This window comes from Fomitiporia mediterranea (assembly GCF_000271605.1).
Source record: "Fomitiporia mediterranea MF3/22 unplaced genomic scaffold FOMMEscaffold_3, whole genome shotgun sequence".
Lineage (NCBI taxonomy): Eukaryota > Fungi > Basidiomycota > Agaricomycetes > Hymenochaetales > Hymenochaetaceae > Fomitiporia > Fomitiporia mediterranea.
This window is the reverse complement of record NW_006760388.1, coordinates 1,777,679-1,793,549: the sequence shown is the minus strand read 5'-3', so window position 1 is coordinate 1,793,549 and position 15,871 is coordinate 1,777,679. Positions and strand designations below refer to the sequence as shown.

At 49.4% G+C, this 15,871-nt stretch overlaps 7 protein-coding genes and 1 non-coding gene across 8 annotated transcripts; 2 read left to right on the top strand and 6 right to left on the bottom strand.

The window, feature by feature from the left end:
• Positions 1 to 393: 393 nt before the first annotated feature.
• On the bottom strand, positions 394 to 2,187 carry FOMMEDRAFT_79642 (ATP synthase F1, beta subunit; the record flags this gene model as incomplete). Its single annotated transcript, XM_007263785.1, has 4 exons — positions 394 to 624; positions 686 to 1,019; positions 1,078 to 1,963; positions 2,016 to 2,187. The coding sequence occupies 4 exons, from the start codon at positions 2,185 to 2,187 to the stop codon at positions 394 to 396; spliced, it is 1,623 nt and encodes a 540-aa protein (XP_007263847.1).
• A 176-nt stretch (positions 2,188 to 2,363) lies between these two features.
• Positions 2,364 to 2,445, top strand: FOMMEDRAFT_t19. The gene has a single exon. It is a non-coding gene; the product is annotated as a tRNA-Ser (tRNA).
• A 244-nt stretch (positions 2,446 to 2,689) lies between these two features.
• Positions 2,690 to 3,407, bottom strand: FOMMEDRAFT_103881 (LigT-like protein; the record flags this gene model as incomplete). The annotated part of the gene is made up of 2 exons (XM_007263784.1): positions 2,690 to 2,736; positions 2,786 to 3,407. The coding sequence occupies one exon, from the start codon at positions 3,405 to 3,407 to the stop codon at positions 2,793 to 2,795; it is 615 nt and encodes a 204-aa protein (XP_007263846.1). The 3' UTR covers positions 2,690 to 2,736; positions 2,786 to 2,792.
• Positions 3,408 to 3,916: 509 nt separating this feature from the next.
• On the bottom strand, positions 3,917 to 5,018 carry FOMMEDRAFT_79532 (uncharacterized protein; the record flags this gene model as incomplete). The annotated part of the gene is made up of 5 exons (XM_007263783.1): positions 3,917 to 3,976; positions 4,031 to 4,258; positions 4,352 to 4,519; positions 4,576 to 4,785; positions 4,839 to 5,018. The coding sequence occupies 5 exons, from the start codon at positions 5,016 to 5,018 to the stop codon at positions 3,917 to 3,919; spliced, it is 846 nt and encodes a 281-aa protein (XP_007263845.1).
• Positions 5,019 to 5,918: 900 nt separating this feature from the next.
• FOMMEDRAFT_166053 (uncharacterized protein) lies at positions 5,919 to 7,624 on the bottom strand (the record flags this gene model as incomplete). Its single annotated transcript, XM_007263782.1, has 3 exons — positions 5,919 to 6,682; positions 6,737 to 7,504; positions 7,557 to 7,624. The coding sequence occupies 3 exons, from the start codon at positions 7,622 to 7,624 to the stop codon at positions 6,028 to 6,030; spliced, it is 1,491 nt and encodes a 496-aa protein (XP_007263844.1). The 3' UTR covers positions 5,919 to 6,027.
• Positions 7,625 to 7,874: 250 nt separating this feature from the next.
• On the bottom strand, positions 7,875 to 9,978 carry FOMMEDRAFT_139062 (uncharacterized protein). Its single transcript, XM_007263781.1, has 4 exons — positions 9,524 to 9,978; positions 9,310 to 9,470; positions 8,435 to 9,251; positions 7,875 to 8,379 (listed from the first exon to the last, which is right to left on the bottom strand). The coding sequence occupies exons 1-4, from the start codon at positions 9,948 to 9,950 to the stop codon at positions 8,063 to 8,065; spliced, it is 1,722 nt and encodes a 573-aa protein (XP_007263843.1). The 5' UTR covers positions 9,951 to 9,978; the 3' UTR covers positions 7,875 to 8,062.
• Positions 9,979 to 10,121: 143 nt separating this feature from the next.
• FOMMEDRAFT_79717 (ribosome biogenesis protein BRX1) lies at positions 10,122 to 11,268 on the top strand (the record flags this gene model as incomplete). The annotated part of the gene is made up of 5 exons (XM_007263780.1): positions 10,122 to 10,356; positions 10,404 to 10,693; positions 10,754 to 10,855; positions 10,917 to 11,052; positions 11,114 to 11,268. 5 exons carry the CDS (start codon positions 10,122 to 10,124, stop codon positions 11,266 to 11,268), a joined length of 918 nt encoding a protein of 305 aa, XP_007263842.1.
• A 192-nt stretch (positions 11,269 to 11,460) lies between these two features.
• FOMMEDRAFT_26558 (Vps54-domain-containing protein) lies at positions 11,461 to 15,502 on the bottom strand (the record flags this gene model as incomplete). Its single annotated transcript, XM_007263779.1, has 9 exons — positions 11,461 to 12,193; positions 12,244 to 12,335; positions 12,396 to 12,599; positions 12,651 to 12,772; positions 12,826 to 13,520; positions 13,572 to 13,715; positions 13,771 to 13,841; positions 13,895 to 15,174; positions 15,229 to 15,502. 9 exons carry the CDS (start codon positions 15,500 to 15,502, stop codon positions 11,461 to 11,463), a joined length of 3,615 nt encoding a protein of 1,204 aa, XP_007263841.1.
• Positions 15,503 to 15,871: the final 369 nt, after the last annotated feature.

Sequence of the window (15,871 nt, the reverse complement as noted above, 5' to 3'; positions counted from 1 at the left end):
TTGGGGACGAGAGGCATGAACGGCCAAACATGGAGGCCTTGTACGAAATCTGCCTGCAATGCGGCCGAGCATATCGCAGGGGAGGATATGAGGGACAGGTGAAGTCGCGCTCAAATAGTACTAATACGCATGTTGAAGTTGTTGACCAATGGAAATGACGTCGGTGTCCAAAGGCTGTCGGTTACTTCCGGCTTCCGCGTTTTATTCCTTGTCATACTCATTTACACACTCACACACACACACACCCACGGAGAATTAAAAAATGAATTTTTGAGCAGGGATTCAAATCGAGAGTAGTGCTTCAGTCATTGAATCCCTTTACGTTGTAGTCTACTGGCGACCATCTTATTTCGGTCAGTTCAAGTCCAACGCATTCTAGCACCCGCAGACTTTCTAGTTGCCCATCTCCTTCGCAAGTTGCTCTGCCTTCGACTTCACATCCTCAATCGTACCAGCCATGTAGAAGGCAGACTCGGGTAACGAGTCGTGTTGTCCAGAGATGATCTCCTTGAACGACCGGACGGTGTCCTTCAACGGTACAAGCTTGCCTTCGTAACCAGTGAAGACCTGCGCGACCTGGAATGGCTGCGACATGAAACGCTGGATCTTACGTGCACGCTCGACCTGAAGAAAAAGATATATCATTAAACACGCTCCGCCATTTAACAGCAAAAAATGCGCTCACAGTCAACTTATCCTCTTCAGACAATTCGTCCATACCGAGAATGGCAATGATATCCTGAAGGGACTTGTAATCCTGCAAGATCTTCTGCACCGCAGTTGCAACGTCGTAGTGTTCCTTGCCGACAATACGTGGGTCAAGCATACGGGATTTAGAGTCTAGCGGGTCGACGGCAGGGTAAATACCAAGCTCAGCAATACCACGCGACAACACAGTCGTCGCATCCAAGTGAGCGAAGGTTGTGGCCGGAGCAGGGTCAGTCAAGTCATCGGCAGGGACGTAGACAGCCTGCACAGACGTAATGGAACCTTTCTTGGTCGTGGTAATACGCTCCTGCCTGTACATAACGTTAACATCATGTGCGACTCAGATAGGATGCAGTGTTCGATACGTACATGCCACCCATGTCCGTTGAAAGAGTCGGCTGGTAACCGACGGCAGATGGGATACGACCAAGCAGTGCGGACACTTCGGAACCTGCCTGAGTGAAACGGAAAATGTTGTCGATGAAAAGCAACACATCCTGGCCTTCTTCATCACGGAAGTACTCGGCGATAGTAAGACCAGTAAGCGCAACACGGGCACGCGCACCAGGAGGCTCGTTCATTTGACCAAAGACAAGCGCGACCTTAGAGTCACCCTCAAGGTTGATGACACCAGTCTCAATCATTTCGTGGTATAAGTCATTGCCCTCACGAGTACGCTCGCCGACACCGCAGAAAATGGAGAAACCACCATGTGCTTTGGCGACGTTGTTGATGAGCTCCTGGATAAGCACAGTCTTGCCGACACCAGCACCACCGAAAAGACCAATCTTACCACCACGGGCATACGGTGCTAGAAGATCAACAACCTTGATACCCGTTTCAAGTACCTCAGCAGTCGTTGACTGGTCAACGAATGGCGGCGGCTCCGCGTGGATGGGTGACAATTTCACGCCTTTGATCGGACCACGCTCGTCAATAGGTTCGCCGATGACGTTCATAATACGGCCAAGGGTCTCTTTTCCAACAGGAATACGGATGGGAGCTCCGGTGTCAACGACCTTCTGACCGCGAACAAGACCTTCGGTACCGTCCATGGCAATAGTGCGGACCGAGTTCTCGCCAAGGTGAGAAGCGACCTCAAGGACAAGACGACCGCCATGGAAATCCTGGACCTCAAGGGCGTTGAGAATTGGAGGAAGGTTTTCGGTGTCAAATTGAACATCAACAACGGCACCAATAACGGTCTTCACCGAGCCGACCTGGCCCTTTGCCTCAGTAGCATACGTACGAGCTGCTATCAAGAATTTTCGTATTTTTTTCTCCACGAAAAAGCGAACAAAACACACCTGCTGAGGATGACGGGGCAACTCGGCGAGGTGCGGCCGGACGCTGTTGGTTGAATCGTGGAAGTGCTGTACGCGCAAGAGCGGGTACAGCAGCAGTGGAGAAGAACGCATTGGTCTTCTTCGCGTTGAGCGCCCTGCGCGAAATGCGAGTGACGCCGCGGGTGGACAGCATCGTCGTCGTCGAGCACTGCAGCGACAGAAAGGATGAGAGAAATCGCCAGCGGCGCGAGTGAAAAAGACCTCTACCAGCGGAACTTGCCAGCGGAGTTTAAACATTTAACCTCTTCCGTATCTCACCGATACAGGTAATTAACTGAGATGATTATTTCTGACCCAGTATTTCCTTGCGGCGCTGTAGCAAAGTGGTTACTGCGGCAGTTTAGAAAGCTGCTCCTCTTCGAGGGCGCAGGTTCGAATCCTGCCGGCGTCGTTCGAGTTGTTTTAAATTTTTTTCCAACATGCCCTTCTACTTGTACCCTGTCTTGTATTTTGTACAACTATTAATGTATTGTGCTCCTGTCCACTTACATAAACTCTGTACTATAACCTATTTGCAGGTCATATAATAAAACTTGCATAAACTCTCTACAGCTTTTAGACACTCAGACTTGTTTAGTATTGCCAGTCTTCTGTCCCTGCCTTCATGGTTCAGTACCACTACTGTCTCACCATTGCTTTGCTGCTTCCACTCTACTGATTGCAAACATTGAAATTGTTCAATCTGTAAACAGTGTCCATAATAAAACTTGCAAGTACTGTCCAATGCTTACTTGTACATTATCCAGCAAGCTCAACCTTCTCGAGCACCTCCCACCCTTCAACAGGCCCTTCACACCGTACAATCCACACCTCAAAAGTATCAAACCCACTAAACACTCCCTCACTGACTTTAAACGCAATCATCCGCCCTGGGTAGTCCAAACCACACTGTATGCCACATGTCTCCCACAAAGCATCCCTTATTCTCTTCCTCTCCGCACCAAATTCATCCGGAATGTAAAACAACGAAATATGCGGGAACCTCGGACTAGACACTTCGTACCCATTCATTCTCACAGCCCGCTGAACGCGATCGTGCACGTCTTGCAACTCAGGCGTGACCAAAACGTCAATAACGACCGAGCGGAAGAACGTGTCTCCTGTCCCAAAACCAGTAAACTCCACACGCAAAGGCCTTGCATTGGTTTGCTTAATCTCGCCGAGCACTGAGCGTAGAAGCTCGAGTGGTACGGAACTTGGGAAGCTTGAGAGCGTGATATGTGGTTCGAAAGAAGGTAAGGTGCAAGATGGTAGTGGATCAAGCGATGATGGAATGCGCATCAGCTGCTTTAACTGTGTTGCAGCTGGCTCTGGGGGAACGATCCAAAGAGCTATTCCTAACAACAAACGCATACATTAGTTGTTAGCAAGAATGAGGAAATCTGCACGTACCCATACTAGACTGAGATAAATCGAAGTTACTTGCTTAGATTAAAAGAGATAGCGGACTTATAAAACAACATAAATGCTCATATTTAATTATTGATAGCGCATATAATTTAGTCATATTTATATATATGTTTGCCACAACACGATTATATACATGCCTTACTATTGATGGCACTCATAAGGCAGAGTTATGTACTAATAATACAGTAAAACTCTCAAAGCAGCAGTCTGATTCAGGCAGACCAGCACGAAGGGCAACAGAAACCGAAGGACAAAAAAGTGTAACGAAATGGGGACAGAGATGGGGGCAGATGGGGGCAAATGGGGGAAGGGATGTTATAGACAGTAAGTAATTGGGAAGGGGGGAGGGGGGTCAGTAATAAAAATCAGATCAGACCTGTGACGACGAAAGAAATGAAATCGAAAGCATTTTCATATTGGCACACCAAACACTAGATGCGGTGAGATGGTTTTCATTGCATAGCGCGCTGCGCAACCAGTTGCTGTTGCTTCTGCTTCTCCTGTTCCAAACGCTGGAGAGAAATTGAAGTCAATTCTTTGTCTTTAACTTGGGAAATTGTGCGTACGTGGTATAGCAGTTGGACAGCCATCTGGATATTATGTGGCTGCCCAGTTATAATGACCAGCCTCTCGTTCTCCGTACCACCCGCAGGTCCACTCATACCCGGAGGAGTAACACCCGGTTCCATGATCTTTATCTGGCTAGCACTCATGTGCCTGATCTCATTGATTTTGCTTCCGCCCTTTCCAATGATACAGCCGACCAAATCATTAGGGATGTAAATCTGCTGCGTCTGCAGTTGTTGCGGCGGGTTGTTTGCCAGATGCGGGGGTAAGTGTGCTTGTGGTGGCATAGGAGCATAAGGAGTCGGTTGATAACCAGGCACATATGACTGAGCGCCTCCGCTGAGTGGTGGACGCGGAGCACGGTTAGAGGGCCGATACGACGAATTTGTCGAAGACGGCATGCGCTCTTGGCATTCGATGAGGATGTTGCCAACATAGTATGTTGCAATATGAATTGCGTCAGCAACACCGGCAACGCTGAGCACCCGCTGATTGGATATGAATAAGACACAGCTGGTGACAAATGGGGAAACTGAGTACGAACCTCAGTAGATCCAGGTAGCATGCCTTCGCTGGCGTTGAGTCGTGCGCCGCTAGCATCCTGAATTTCCTTGATTTTCGCGCCCTGTTTCCCAATAATAGAGCCCATGCGAGAATTGGGTATCATGAACTTGATGGTAACTGCCCGGCTGCCAGGAACCGAAGGAACGTCGAATGGCTCGTCATTTATCCTTCGGACAATGAGGCCAAATGCCTGCACACAGTGAATACATATTTAGACATCTCACAGAAGGAAGAGAAGCGTACTTTTGAGACCGCATCCAATGGACCACTGACATTCAGGATGCGTTCTGGGTTGCCTGGGATGCTCTCGGAGACCACGACGCGTGCCCCGCTCTTTTCGCGAATCTCGTTGACGTGCTTTCCTGCACGGCCAATGATGATAGACGCATCCTGCGTGACAATCAAGCAGCGCATATGGATCATCGCGGAGGGGGCTGGAGCTGGAGGAGTGGTAGCGGTCGATGAAGCAGCAGCAGCGGTCGTGCCAGACAAGTTGGACAAGCTGGTCTGCGTCTCGCTGGACTGTGCAGTCGCGCCGGACGTATCGGCTCTGCTCTCGGCCGCCGTCGGCGTAGAGGCGGCGGTGTCGTTGGAGGGAGCGTCGCCGTACATGTCCTGTTCCTTCATCGCGACGTCGCGGTCATTTATCGAGGCCGTTGCGGCAGTGGTGGGAGCGGAAGCAAGGGAGTCATCGACATGCGATGAGTCATGCGCAGATTGAGAGCGTGATGCCCCCGCACTCGCACTCGCACCGACGCCTGTATTTGCGCGTTTCAGCTTCGGCTGCTCGCTGTCTGACGGCGACCTGGAGCGCTTGCGGTTGCCCTCGCCCTGCGAAGACGCTGCTGCAACGACGCCGTCTGCCATTGGAATATGAAATATTCAATAAAGAAAAGCAGGAAACGGTGTGTGGGCAGGTTTATTGATTTTTAATTTTTTTGCGTGTCGGAAAGGGCTGGGAACGGAGGAGTGTTCTGAGTGGGAGGGGGGGTTGGGTGTAAGGAGAAACGGGTTGCATGGTGAGAGGACTGGCAGGACACACACGTACCGGAGCTCGCTGTTGAGGACAGCGACAAACTACTGGGTGAACGTACACTCGAATACGTGGACGAGAACGTACGTGTTTGTTGCTGATCAATGCGTCGTCTCGTCCGTCGTCTCAAGGTCACTGCCCTCTTTCCTTTTCTGGCCACCTCACTACCGGAGCCATCAATTCAAAACAAATCAATTCATTATAATTGCTACAAAATTTGCTTTCTACATCGTCAAAAATACACGGTAATTACTGGTGAAGTCGAATGCTACTATAGCGCCAGGTGAAAAGAAAATATTAGCAAACCTTGGGGAACGACGAAGGGATATTACATATTAGGCGACTGTTCCTGACAGAAATGGTGCATTGGGTTATAAATGGAGAATCGGTTCCTCTTACTTAGGTCGTCTTCTCTTCGGCTACGATACTTTCTGGGTCTGCTTTTGCCGTATACATCGGCAAGGGCGTAGAATAGTCCGTTCTCCGCTCTCCATTCGAGTAGAATAACTGAGAGTAGGCAGGAAGAAAGGTAGAATCGTCCCAAGGATTCGTCGGGGGAAGTCGCGCAAACTTGACCGGAATGCTAAACACCATGGATTCACGGATGGACGCATCGTCTCCATTCTCTCCACCTTCGTACGTGAACGTAAGCTCGACCTCCAATTCATGGTGTACACGGAAGAAAGGGCTGTCTTCGTCTGCTCGAAGTGCCTTGACACGACCATTCTGCCGCTCCCATATTTCGTCCTCGCCAATCGATACCCCCTCAAACGGAACAATCATATCCAGTCTCGTCCACACATTTTCATCTGCGGCCGCGGCCTCCTGCAATAAAGAGACTCCGCCATATGGAAGGGCGTATCTGCCCTGCTGCTTGTGTGGGAGAAGAGAGAAGGAAGTTCGAACTCGAGGAACTTCTCCTTCAGGGAAGTTAACGGGTGCGAGGCCAATGTCGTACATTGCCTTCACAGGATGCGCATTTAATAATGGCGTGCTATCTGGCTGAGACGAGGGAAGGGGGAAAGCAGATGTGTAAGAACGCGACGGTCTCCGGCTGTAGTATAATGGCTTTGAGCTTGTGTCGACGCATGAGAATGTATTTACGTACCTATAAACTTCGCTCTGCGAGAGTTGCATTCGGAAATGGGATAATCGAAGTTTCCGCTGTTGTTCAGCAGACAATGCTCCAGCACGCAATCGTAAAGTCAGCATGAAACTTCCCGAGTCCATATCGACATATTCAGGAATAGATGCACGAAGCTCGATATTCGAAAAGATATCATCCTCAGGGCATTCTGCATCGTCTTTATCGGCACATCGAGCGTGCACGACGAACATCGCGTCAGGGAAGGACACAGAAGAATCAAGCTCCTCAAGAATAGTAGGCAACGTGCAGCGGACGACCTCGATATCCACACGTGGTGATTTCGCGATCCTCGGTCTTGACCAAAACGGCATGCAGAGTGTCGAAAACGACCAGCTGCGGGAATGCGGTCCTTCTAGGGGAGTAAAGCGCGCCTCTGCAAAGAGCGAGTAGCTTGTCCCCGTTGGCCCGTGAATATCAGTACCAAAGATACTTGATGAAGGGAGCCATCCAGGTATAGGTAGATCGAATACAAAGTTCCAGACGGAAGACGAGTCGCTGCCCTCATGATTGTCGTTAGATAGTAACATAGCCTGAGCTGGCGCAAGCTCGCGCGTTACTCTGCAGAGACGTGCCGCGGAGTATCCAGTTTCATTAGTGATGAGCTCCGTCTGTCCTTCAAAGATTATTATTAAGGACCGTAAAAGGACTTTCTCGGTGCGGACTCTTTCAAAGAGTGAATCTCTCGAGGACAGTGAAACGGATACATGTCCCGAAAGTGAATAAGTGGTGCTATGAGACGGATGTTAGCAATTATAGAACAACACAACTGGCTCTGCCTTACGAAGAGTCTGGTTCATTAATCATGCATAGTGTGTTTGAAGCTGGATGAATGTCTACAGCGATTGTCATCGTGCCAGATGCAATAAACTGCACAAGAGAGAACGGCGTACAAAGAACGGCATCGTTAACGCCCCTCTATAAAGCTTGCAGGATTACTCGGGACAAAGACCAGCGCGTTGTGAGAACTAAAAATCCCGCAAGCAAGAGCCGGTGCACGGTTCGCGGTTCCTCACAAAGGGAAGACCCAAAGCGACAAAGATCGTCCCGGTGTTACCCAAATCGACTCAAACACGCACCCACATGTAGGAATGACGAGAACAAGAGAATTTGCCTACAATTGCTTTATTTCGCTACGATAAGTGCGCTAAATTATTGAGCTAATTCCCTTTGTGGATGATTGGGTTGATATACATGAGTGGGGATGAAGGTAAAGACAAATGCTACTGTTATTTATACAACAATATAAAAGATATACGTCAACAGAACTTTGAGAAATCGATCTGGATATCAGTCCTGTACGCTTATCCAACTGTTATCAACACCAGAGGACGTCACATCTGACACGGATTTTCTTGTATTTGCTGACCGCTCCGGTTCCGAGGTTTCCATTGGCGATGCTGGCACCTCCTTGACACTTGGCTCTGACTCTGTTTTGGAAGTTTCTTCCACGTTTGGCTGCTCCGTTTCCACTTCGGGCAAGCCCGCTGGAATACGGGGTGCGACAGGCAAGTACCTATTCCTAGCGGACATTACGATGGCTGGTAGATTTAACAGAGCGTCCAGCATGAACGACGGTAAGTAAGACGCTGCTGCGTACGTACGTGCTGGAACGGTAGTATAAGCACATGCAAAGTATAGCGAAACATCCAATGTGCTCACCTCCAGCACCAACTGCGAATCTGTCTCCTTGTAGCGATCGGTGAAGGCCGTACGCCCAAAGTCGAAGGCCGACGCTCAATGTCGATCTCCTCTCGCTCTTTGCCGCATTCCAGCCAACGGTTCCTACCATTGTCTTCACAAATTTATCAACGCTTTGGGGCTTCCTTCCGCGACGCTGCGTAACCGCGCTAATGAACGCAGCATATGGAGCAGAATAAACTCTCTGTTCACCAGGCGTCCATTTTTCGATGGAGCGTGATAGGGCTTCATCATCGAGAGACAAAGCAGCCAGTCCCAAAGAATCAGTCTTCCCAATTGCACCCACATCAACCACGACAACCCGTAGGTCGCGCATCTGGGCATCGTCGACCTGCTTGAGCTCGCGTCGAAGAACCTCGGCACCGCGCACCGTAGCGGCGGCACTCATCGCTTGCGCCGAAGCATAAGGCACTCCGACACGTGCATCTGCAGCAGATACGCAGAAAATAATGCTCCTGCTTCCTCCAACGGCATACATGGAATCTTTCGCACGAACGGAATCGACTCGGAAGAGAGGAAGAAGCGCTTGGATGGCTTGCAAAGGCATAATGTGCGTATGTGAAAGGAATGAGGCGTACGACGAATCAAGCTCGAGGTGCTCAAAAGGTGCTGGTGTCGGGCAGATTTGCAAAGGAGGAAGAGTAATTAGGGAAATGACAGAGAAGATAATTGGGAAGGTTGTGGGAGAATTCTGATAAGGATCTCCAGCAGCATTCAAGGGGAAACGCAAGCTGAGCGTCGCCTTAAGGGATTTGAGGAAGGCAGGAAGAGTAGCAGGCTAGAAGAATTACCGCAAGGTCAGTATTTCATACAATAATACATAAATTAATACGCACCTCCGTGGGATCAAATACCAGAGCCCTAACATATCCATTTCCTGTCGCTTCAGTTTCTGCAACTGAATCAGGGTTTGATACACTTGTGATAACGATGTATCCTTCTTTAACAAGTCCAGAAATCAGGGATGGACCTAGAGGTGCGTCTCCGCCTAGGACGACTGTAGATCGTGCGTTAGCTTCCTGTATATGCTAAAAGGTATATGCAACGTACCAACGACCAATCGTCTGTTATTAGTACTAGTACCAATCGTTTTCTGAGTACGCCGAGCCCTAGCTCTAGCTCGTGCATAGCTTGATGCACTGTAGCCTGCCAGCAAGCCAGCACCAACAGCACCAACACACATTGTACCCACGAGGATCTTATTCCGACTTGCCCAATCTGCTACATCCTCATACCAAGTCGTGGTCGGTGGAAGCGGGGGCGGAGGTGGCAGAGGAGCGGGAACCTCGAATCTACCAAGACTGGGAAGCCGGATGTCGGGCATCTCTGGAGGACCGAAGCGAGAGACGTGCATCCAGAGACGCTGCACGGAGTCGTTGATAGCGTCGACGTCCGTGATGAATGCATAAGATGAGACGACAAGCTCCTCGACGGAGGAGATATAGCCATCGATTTGATCTCTAGACGGTACGGACATGGTGGTCAATAGGCAGGATGGAGGTCAGCGATGAGCCGGTCTCATCGAGACCGGAGTCTGGAGGACATTCGATGCCATTCGATGCACGCGTCCTTGCGGCATCATCGCACGTGATCCATGCGGTCTTCCGCGATTTTTGGAATTTTTGGTTACACACTAGCATACTTAGACATGGCCTCCGTCCTCAAGGCTCAGTCCGTAAATGCTTCCAAGGCATCTGCAAAGGACAAGGGAAAACGAAAACTCGAAGATGCCACTGAAGAAGGGACCTTGGACTCCGAAGAAAGGGCACCGAAGAGGAAGAAAAACAAGCAGAGGGTCCTCCTTCTCTCCTCGCGTGGTGTAACTCACCGCATGCGCCATTTGATGAACGATTTAGAGGCGCTGCTTCCACATGTAAAGAAGGGTATGTCCGTTCCTGCTAAATGAGTATTTAGCTTAGACTCCGGATAGATTCCAAGCTAGACTCCAAGTCCCAACTGCATCTCCTTCCCGAGCTTGCTGACCTTCACAACTGCAACAACACACTCTACTTCGAAGCACGACGTCATGAAGATCTGTACCTCTGGGCTGCGAAAACACCAAACGGACCAAGCATCAAGATGCACGTGCAAAACATCCATACGATGGACGAACTAAAGCTCACAGGCAATTGTCTAAAAGGCAGCCGAGGAATCGTGTGTTTCGACAAGGGTTTCGACGAATCTGAGTGGGGGAAGTTGACGAAGGAGGTCTTCACTCACGTATGTATCTACGACCGTACTTCCCCTTTGCCAAGCGGGTGTTCTTAAAACGACTTTCAGATTTTTGGTATTCCGCCTGGCGCTAGACGAGCGAAACCTTTCATCGATCACATCCTTACCTTCTCTCTCCTGGACAACAAAATTTGGTTCCGAAACTTTCAGGTAATTACACTTATTCTTTTTGAGAGTATATTTCCGAAATGTAAACACTGTCCCTGCGTAGATTTTAGAAAAAGACCCTCTTCAACCGAACGGTCCACCACAAATGTCACTAGTCGAGATCGGTCCTCGCTTTGTACTCACTCCCATACGAATCTTCGAAGGTGCTTTCAGTGGTGCAACGGTATTTGCTAACCCTGGTAAGACATTAATCTTGTCGCTAGTTTTCTTCTTCTAAATTTAGTAACCCGCTTTCTATAGAATTCGTATCTCCAGCTGTCGTTCGCTCAGCTATCCGCCGTGAGAAGGGTGAAAAGTATCGCACCCGACAGGAAAGCAAGATGCAGCGTCACGAACGAAGAGAAGATAGGAGAATGGACGAAGACGAGCTCGCTGTGCGCAAGGTCTTTGCTTAGATATTTGTTCTGTGATTTGAGATGCCGCAAGTAATTGCATTCATACTTTGGTGCATTTAATGTTGGGTGAAGAAGAGACTTTGTCAGAATCCTCGAAATTAGCGCTATAAAATTGTACCGAATATAAGCTACAACGCAAAGCAACACAACATCTACACAGAGAATAATAGTCCAAAAATCCAAATTGCGGATCTATGAGGTTGAGGTCCCCTCATCAGACGCCTCTGACGACCCCTCATTGACACCATTGGCAGCCTTTGCCGAGTCTTCCTGCCCATTTCGCATCGGTGGTGACTGCGGCAGCTCTATTGCTTCTGGAGGGTCAACGATGTTCCCGTCCGAATCAAGAGTTGGTAAGGGTATGGGAAGTGCTTTTTCCATCGGACGTGGCGAACGTGACCTTGATCTATTTCTCCCTTCGGAAGGCGCTGGTGATAATGGGGACGAGGGCCTCATTGTTGCTGGTGCGTTGCTGTCTGACGCTGCCTTCTCGGGAGTTGGGGGAGGTGGTGGCGATGCAGTACGAGCAGCAGGTTCGTCCACCGAAGCCTTCTCAGGGAAGAAAGGAGAATTTTGCTTCTCAGCAATAGGAGACGGCGTTTGTTGAGAGTTGGAAGCGGCCTTCGGACTAGAAGCTTTGAACGTCGACGTTCGTCTGAATATGCCTCTTAGTCGTTCGTTAGCGGACTCCATCGTGCTTGCTGCCAATGACTGAGTTTGAGCCTGTGTCTGTTGCCGCGGGGAGTCATTCACGCCAGGCGCCGTTGGAGGAGGTGGAGACTTCGACTTCGACTGCTCTGACTGTGCAGGCCCTTGACCAGGAAATCTTTTCTCGCCGATGACTATCTCAAGCATTCCAAAGGAGGCGTTGACGTTTTTTAGATTTGAGAAATTCTGGTGCAGATATCGGGCGTCCCGTAGTAATCTGATGTAATGTTACTTGGATTCCATTGGAAGTATTATTACAATACGCACCTCTCCTTTGCTTCCAGGCCTGGTAAATCTATCTTGTTGTACTCCTCTGAAAGGCGATGATTTATTGCGGCAAACACTTGGGACATGATGTACTGACATCATTGCGACATGTTAAGTTTGATAGTTCATATCACAAAAATTAGCCGACTAACCTCAAGAGCGGCTTCTTGCAGGTAGCGAGACAGAACCTTGTGCAGTGTCACGGTTTCTTTTACCAAGACGGTCATGTACTCATTGACCTCACTGCGTAACGCAGACCAATCTACGTTTTGAAGGGATTTGCAGTGCGCGTTGAGACGGTCACCCATGATTGCGATAAGTTTAGCGTGGATTTCTTGTTGATGCTCTTGGTAGTCCTACGTGAGGAGTGAGCATGCCACAATAGACACAAAGGATGTTAAACTTACTCTTTTTAGTTTGTCGAATTCTACGAGCATTACCGCCTGCTTTGGGTTCAAATGCCGTCGGAAGCATTCGCGAACGTAAGGAATAAGCGCAATCACAATTGAAAGGGATTGCGATGCGAGGGCTACAAGCGGTTCAGCCATTCAACACAGTGTGAGGGGAGAGTATAGGCCGTACCTAGATGCTTCGCGGTGATGTTCTTCAGCCCAGCTGATCGCATGGCACCTGCACCTAATACGACCTGGCATGTTCTAGAGTTGAACGCCTTCAGGAACTCGATCACCCGACCGACCGTATCCGTTGTGAGTAGGGACAAGTTCACAATGACCTTGAGGTAGTCAAGAAGAAGACCGATCACACTGAGCGTGGCAGGCACAGCAAAGTATTTACGGCCTTCTATCGTCAAATGCTTGGAGGACGTTTGTGCACCGTTTGCTCGAGACGGTGACGTGACTGATGTTTGCGAGACGACCAGTTCTGGAGAATCTCGTACGGCCGAATCAACAATAGTATTCACCACTGTCTGCGCTTCTGCAGATACGTCCGCGGCCGACCATTGCTCTTCCTCGACGAGCTTAGAGGACTGCGTTATTCGAATTTGGTGCATTGTCTGCAAGAACGCCTTGGCTTGAGAAACAGCGGCACCACGCAGCCCCACAATCATCCGACGACAAATTGTCTCAGTGCCTACAACAAAGTTCCATGTTTCGTTGAATACATCAAGGAAACTAGACAGATCAAGGGCAGCATGTTGTTCAGCTCGCATATTAAGAACTTTAGAGGCTCCTGAGTGTGCAAGTTCAGTGACAGAAGAGAGTAAATCGGATAAATCAGCCTGCAAAGGGGATTCCACTGTAGAAGACTCTGGTAATCTACAAAACCAAGATCAGATCACGCCGTTATGTCAAAGTATGGTAACTTACTGGGGAGAGGGAACGACTTCAAGCAAGATAGCATTTTGCGTCTGCAGCTCCTGAATGCCGCGTAGCAAGGTGCCAAAGATTCTTCGTAACAACAACATAAAGTCACCATGAGACATTTCCCGCAAAACGTCTCGCAAGGCGGTCCTAAAGAAAATCAAGGTCACTACAATAAAGGATACATAGTTTGTGATTTACACACCTTCTCCCAGAGTCTGCCTTTGCTGACGCATCAGCGTCCTCCTCATCGAGCTCCTCCGCTGAAGGCAGGTGCTTTGCGGAAAGTCAGCAATATATCTACGAAGGACTGGACAAACAGAACAAACCTTTTTCAAACCTAATCTGATCTCAACAAGAGCTACTGTCGTCCATTTCTGCACAGTGTCCTTCAGTGCGTTGGTCCGTTGCAAGCCTCGACCAAGTGGTCGCACCCGATCCCGAAGCATTGTTAACTTCTCAGCTCCAGCTTCGTCGACTTTCTCAGACATGGATTCCTGGCTGTTCACTGAAGGTGTATCCATCTGGTTCAGAAGGTCGGTCTTCAATACCGTGATAAGCTCGGATGTAAGAGACGCGGCTATCTCGGACGTCAGCATACGGAGATGCTCAGGAAGTAATGAGAATGCATGAACAGATGAGAGAGGTATTCGAGGCGCCGGCGGTTTCGCTTGAATAAGAGACGTCGGCTCCGATTCCTCAGCGATAGACTCCGGGACAGCGACAAGAGTGGAGTTACGTTTTGAAAGTTTGGATGGTGCTTTGGCATTGGAGTTAGGTCGCGCCGCATCAGCTTGTAATTGCTGATCATCTTCGCCATTCCAGAGCCGTTGCAATCCCTCTATGAGGCCAAGAGCAGCGTCCCACTCTCCTCCGCTCCCAAGACTCCGCGCAAGGCTCAGCATTTCGCCAACACTTTGCATGGTCTTCACCCCTTCCTTGACGTCTTCCAAATTTTTAACCTTCCTCTCCAAACGGATCACTTCAAGACCCCTCTTTGCACTTTTCTCATCTACGTCATGTAGCATGCCACGTAACTTCCGTATTCGCTTAAGACATTGACTTGATTCCGTTTGGAGCTCGTTTAAATTTGTGAGTGCGGCAAAAAAGGAAGGCGAACGCCGGGATATCTCACGGATGAGATGTAGTTCAATGGTGTCAGCGTAGTGCGAGAGCTTCTCCAGTAGTGGAAGCGAATGGGAGGCTGTAGAAGGGTCAAACGCTCCTCCGTCTCCGTCGTGATGCTCTGTGACGGCAGCAAACGTCTTCGAATCGCATAAATCAAATGACGAGTCAAAGAACACGGAAGGGACGCTATCAAGCGAAGGTATTGAGGTTCTGTGCGTAAGCCTGGGTGTTCGAGGCGTTGCTGGGGGTTCCAAGTCCATTTCAGCCAAGCCTGCAGCGAATGCATCTGCTTGCGTTTCTTGCTGATTAGACTGTAATGCAGTTTCAAACTGCTCCCAGTCAGGGGCTACGGATTTAAGGTACCCATCGAAGTCTTTGCGGCGGACACGAGGCAATTGGGAGGGTACGGTGGGCGGCACCGGTGCATGAGCTTTCGGAGGAGCCGACTTCTTGTGTGGGTTGTTGACGAGTGTGGATATGGCTATGGGCACGTAAATTGCACTCCATAACAATGTTTGAAGGCAGAAGCACATACCATTGAATCCATGTTTTGCACTGCTCCAGTCAGAGGGTATTGCACCGACCGCTAACGAAGTAGAAGAGAAATTGAAGTTGCTAAGACTGGGTTTGTAAACAAAGTAGTCTCCGCGTCCTTCGGTCGTTCCAGACACACTAGCAGGATCTGCCTTGCGCGTGGCTGCATCCCAGGCGAAACGGTAAGGACGAGCATTAGAGAAATCTGGCAAAGGAGGAACGGGAGACCCAGGACGCGAGGTAGAGGCCACGGATTGCTGGTCACGATCGGACATGCCACCTCTATCGACAGACAGTCTGGTTCATAGCCTCGTCCTCTTTTGTTCACAGAGTAATTATTTCAGTGGGCAAGAACAGAGAAGCGCAATAAAGTGTTCCCAGGATAATGTGCGGCAAAGTAGCAGCTTTGTAGTGGGAGTGGGAAGACACGTCTGGAGGTCACGTACATCTGTCTGTACGGATTTGGTACCGCGTCTTCTCGCTCGACATCATTACTTTACGAGTTTATCGCTCGTATGCAGCGTTGCTTATGAATATTCACAATTATCCTGTTAATCACATAGACCATTGTACCCGTTCTACATTGTAATGCGCTTAGAGGACGTACAAATTAACCATGTGGATTGCATGGTTCTCGCAGAAAA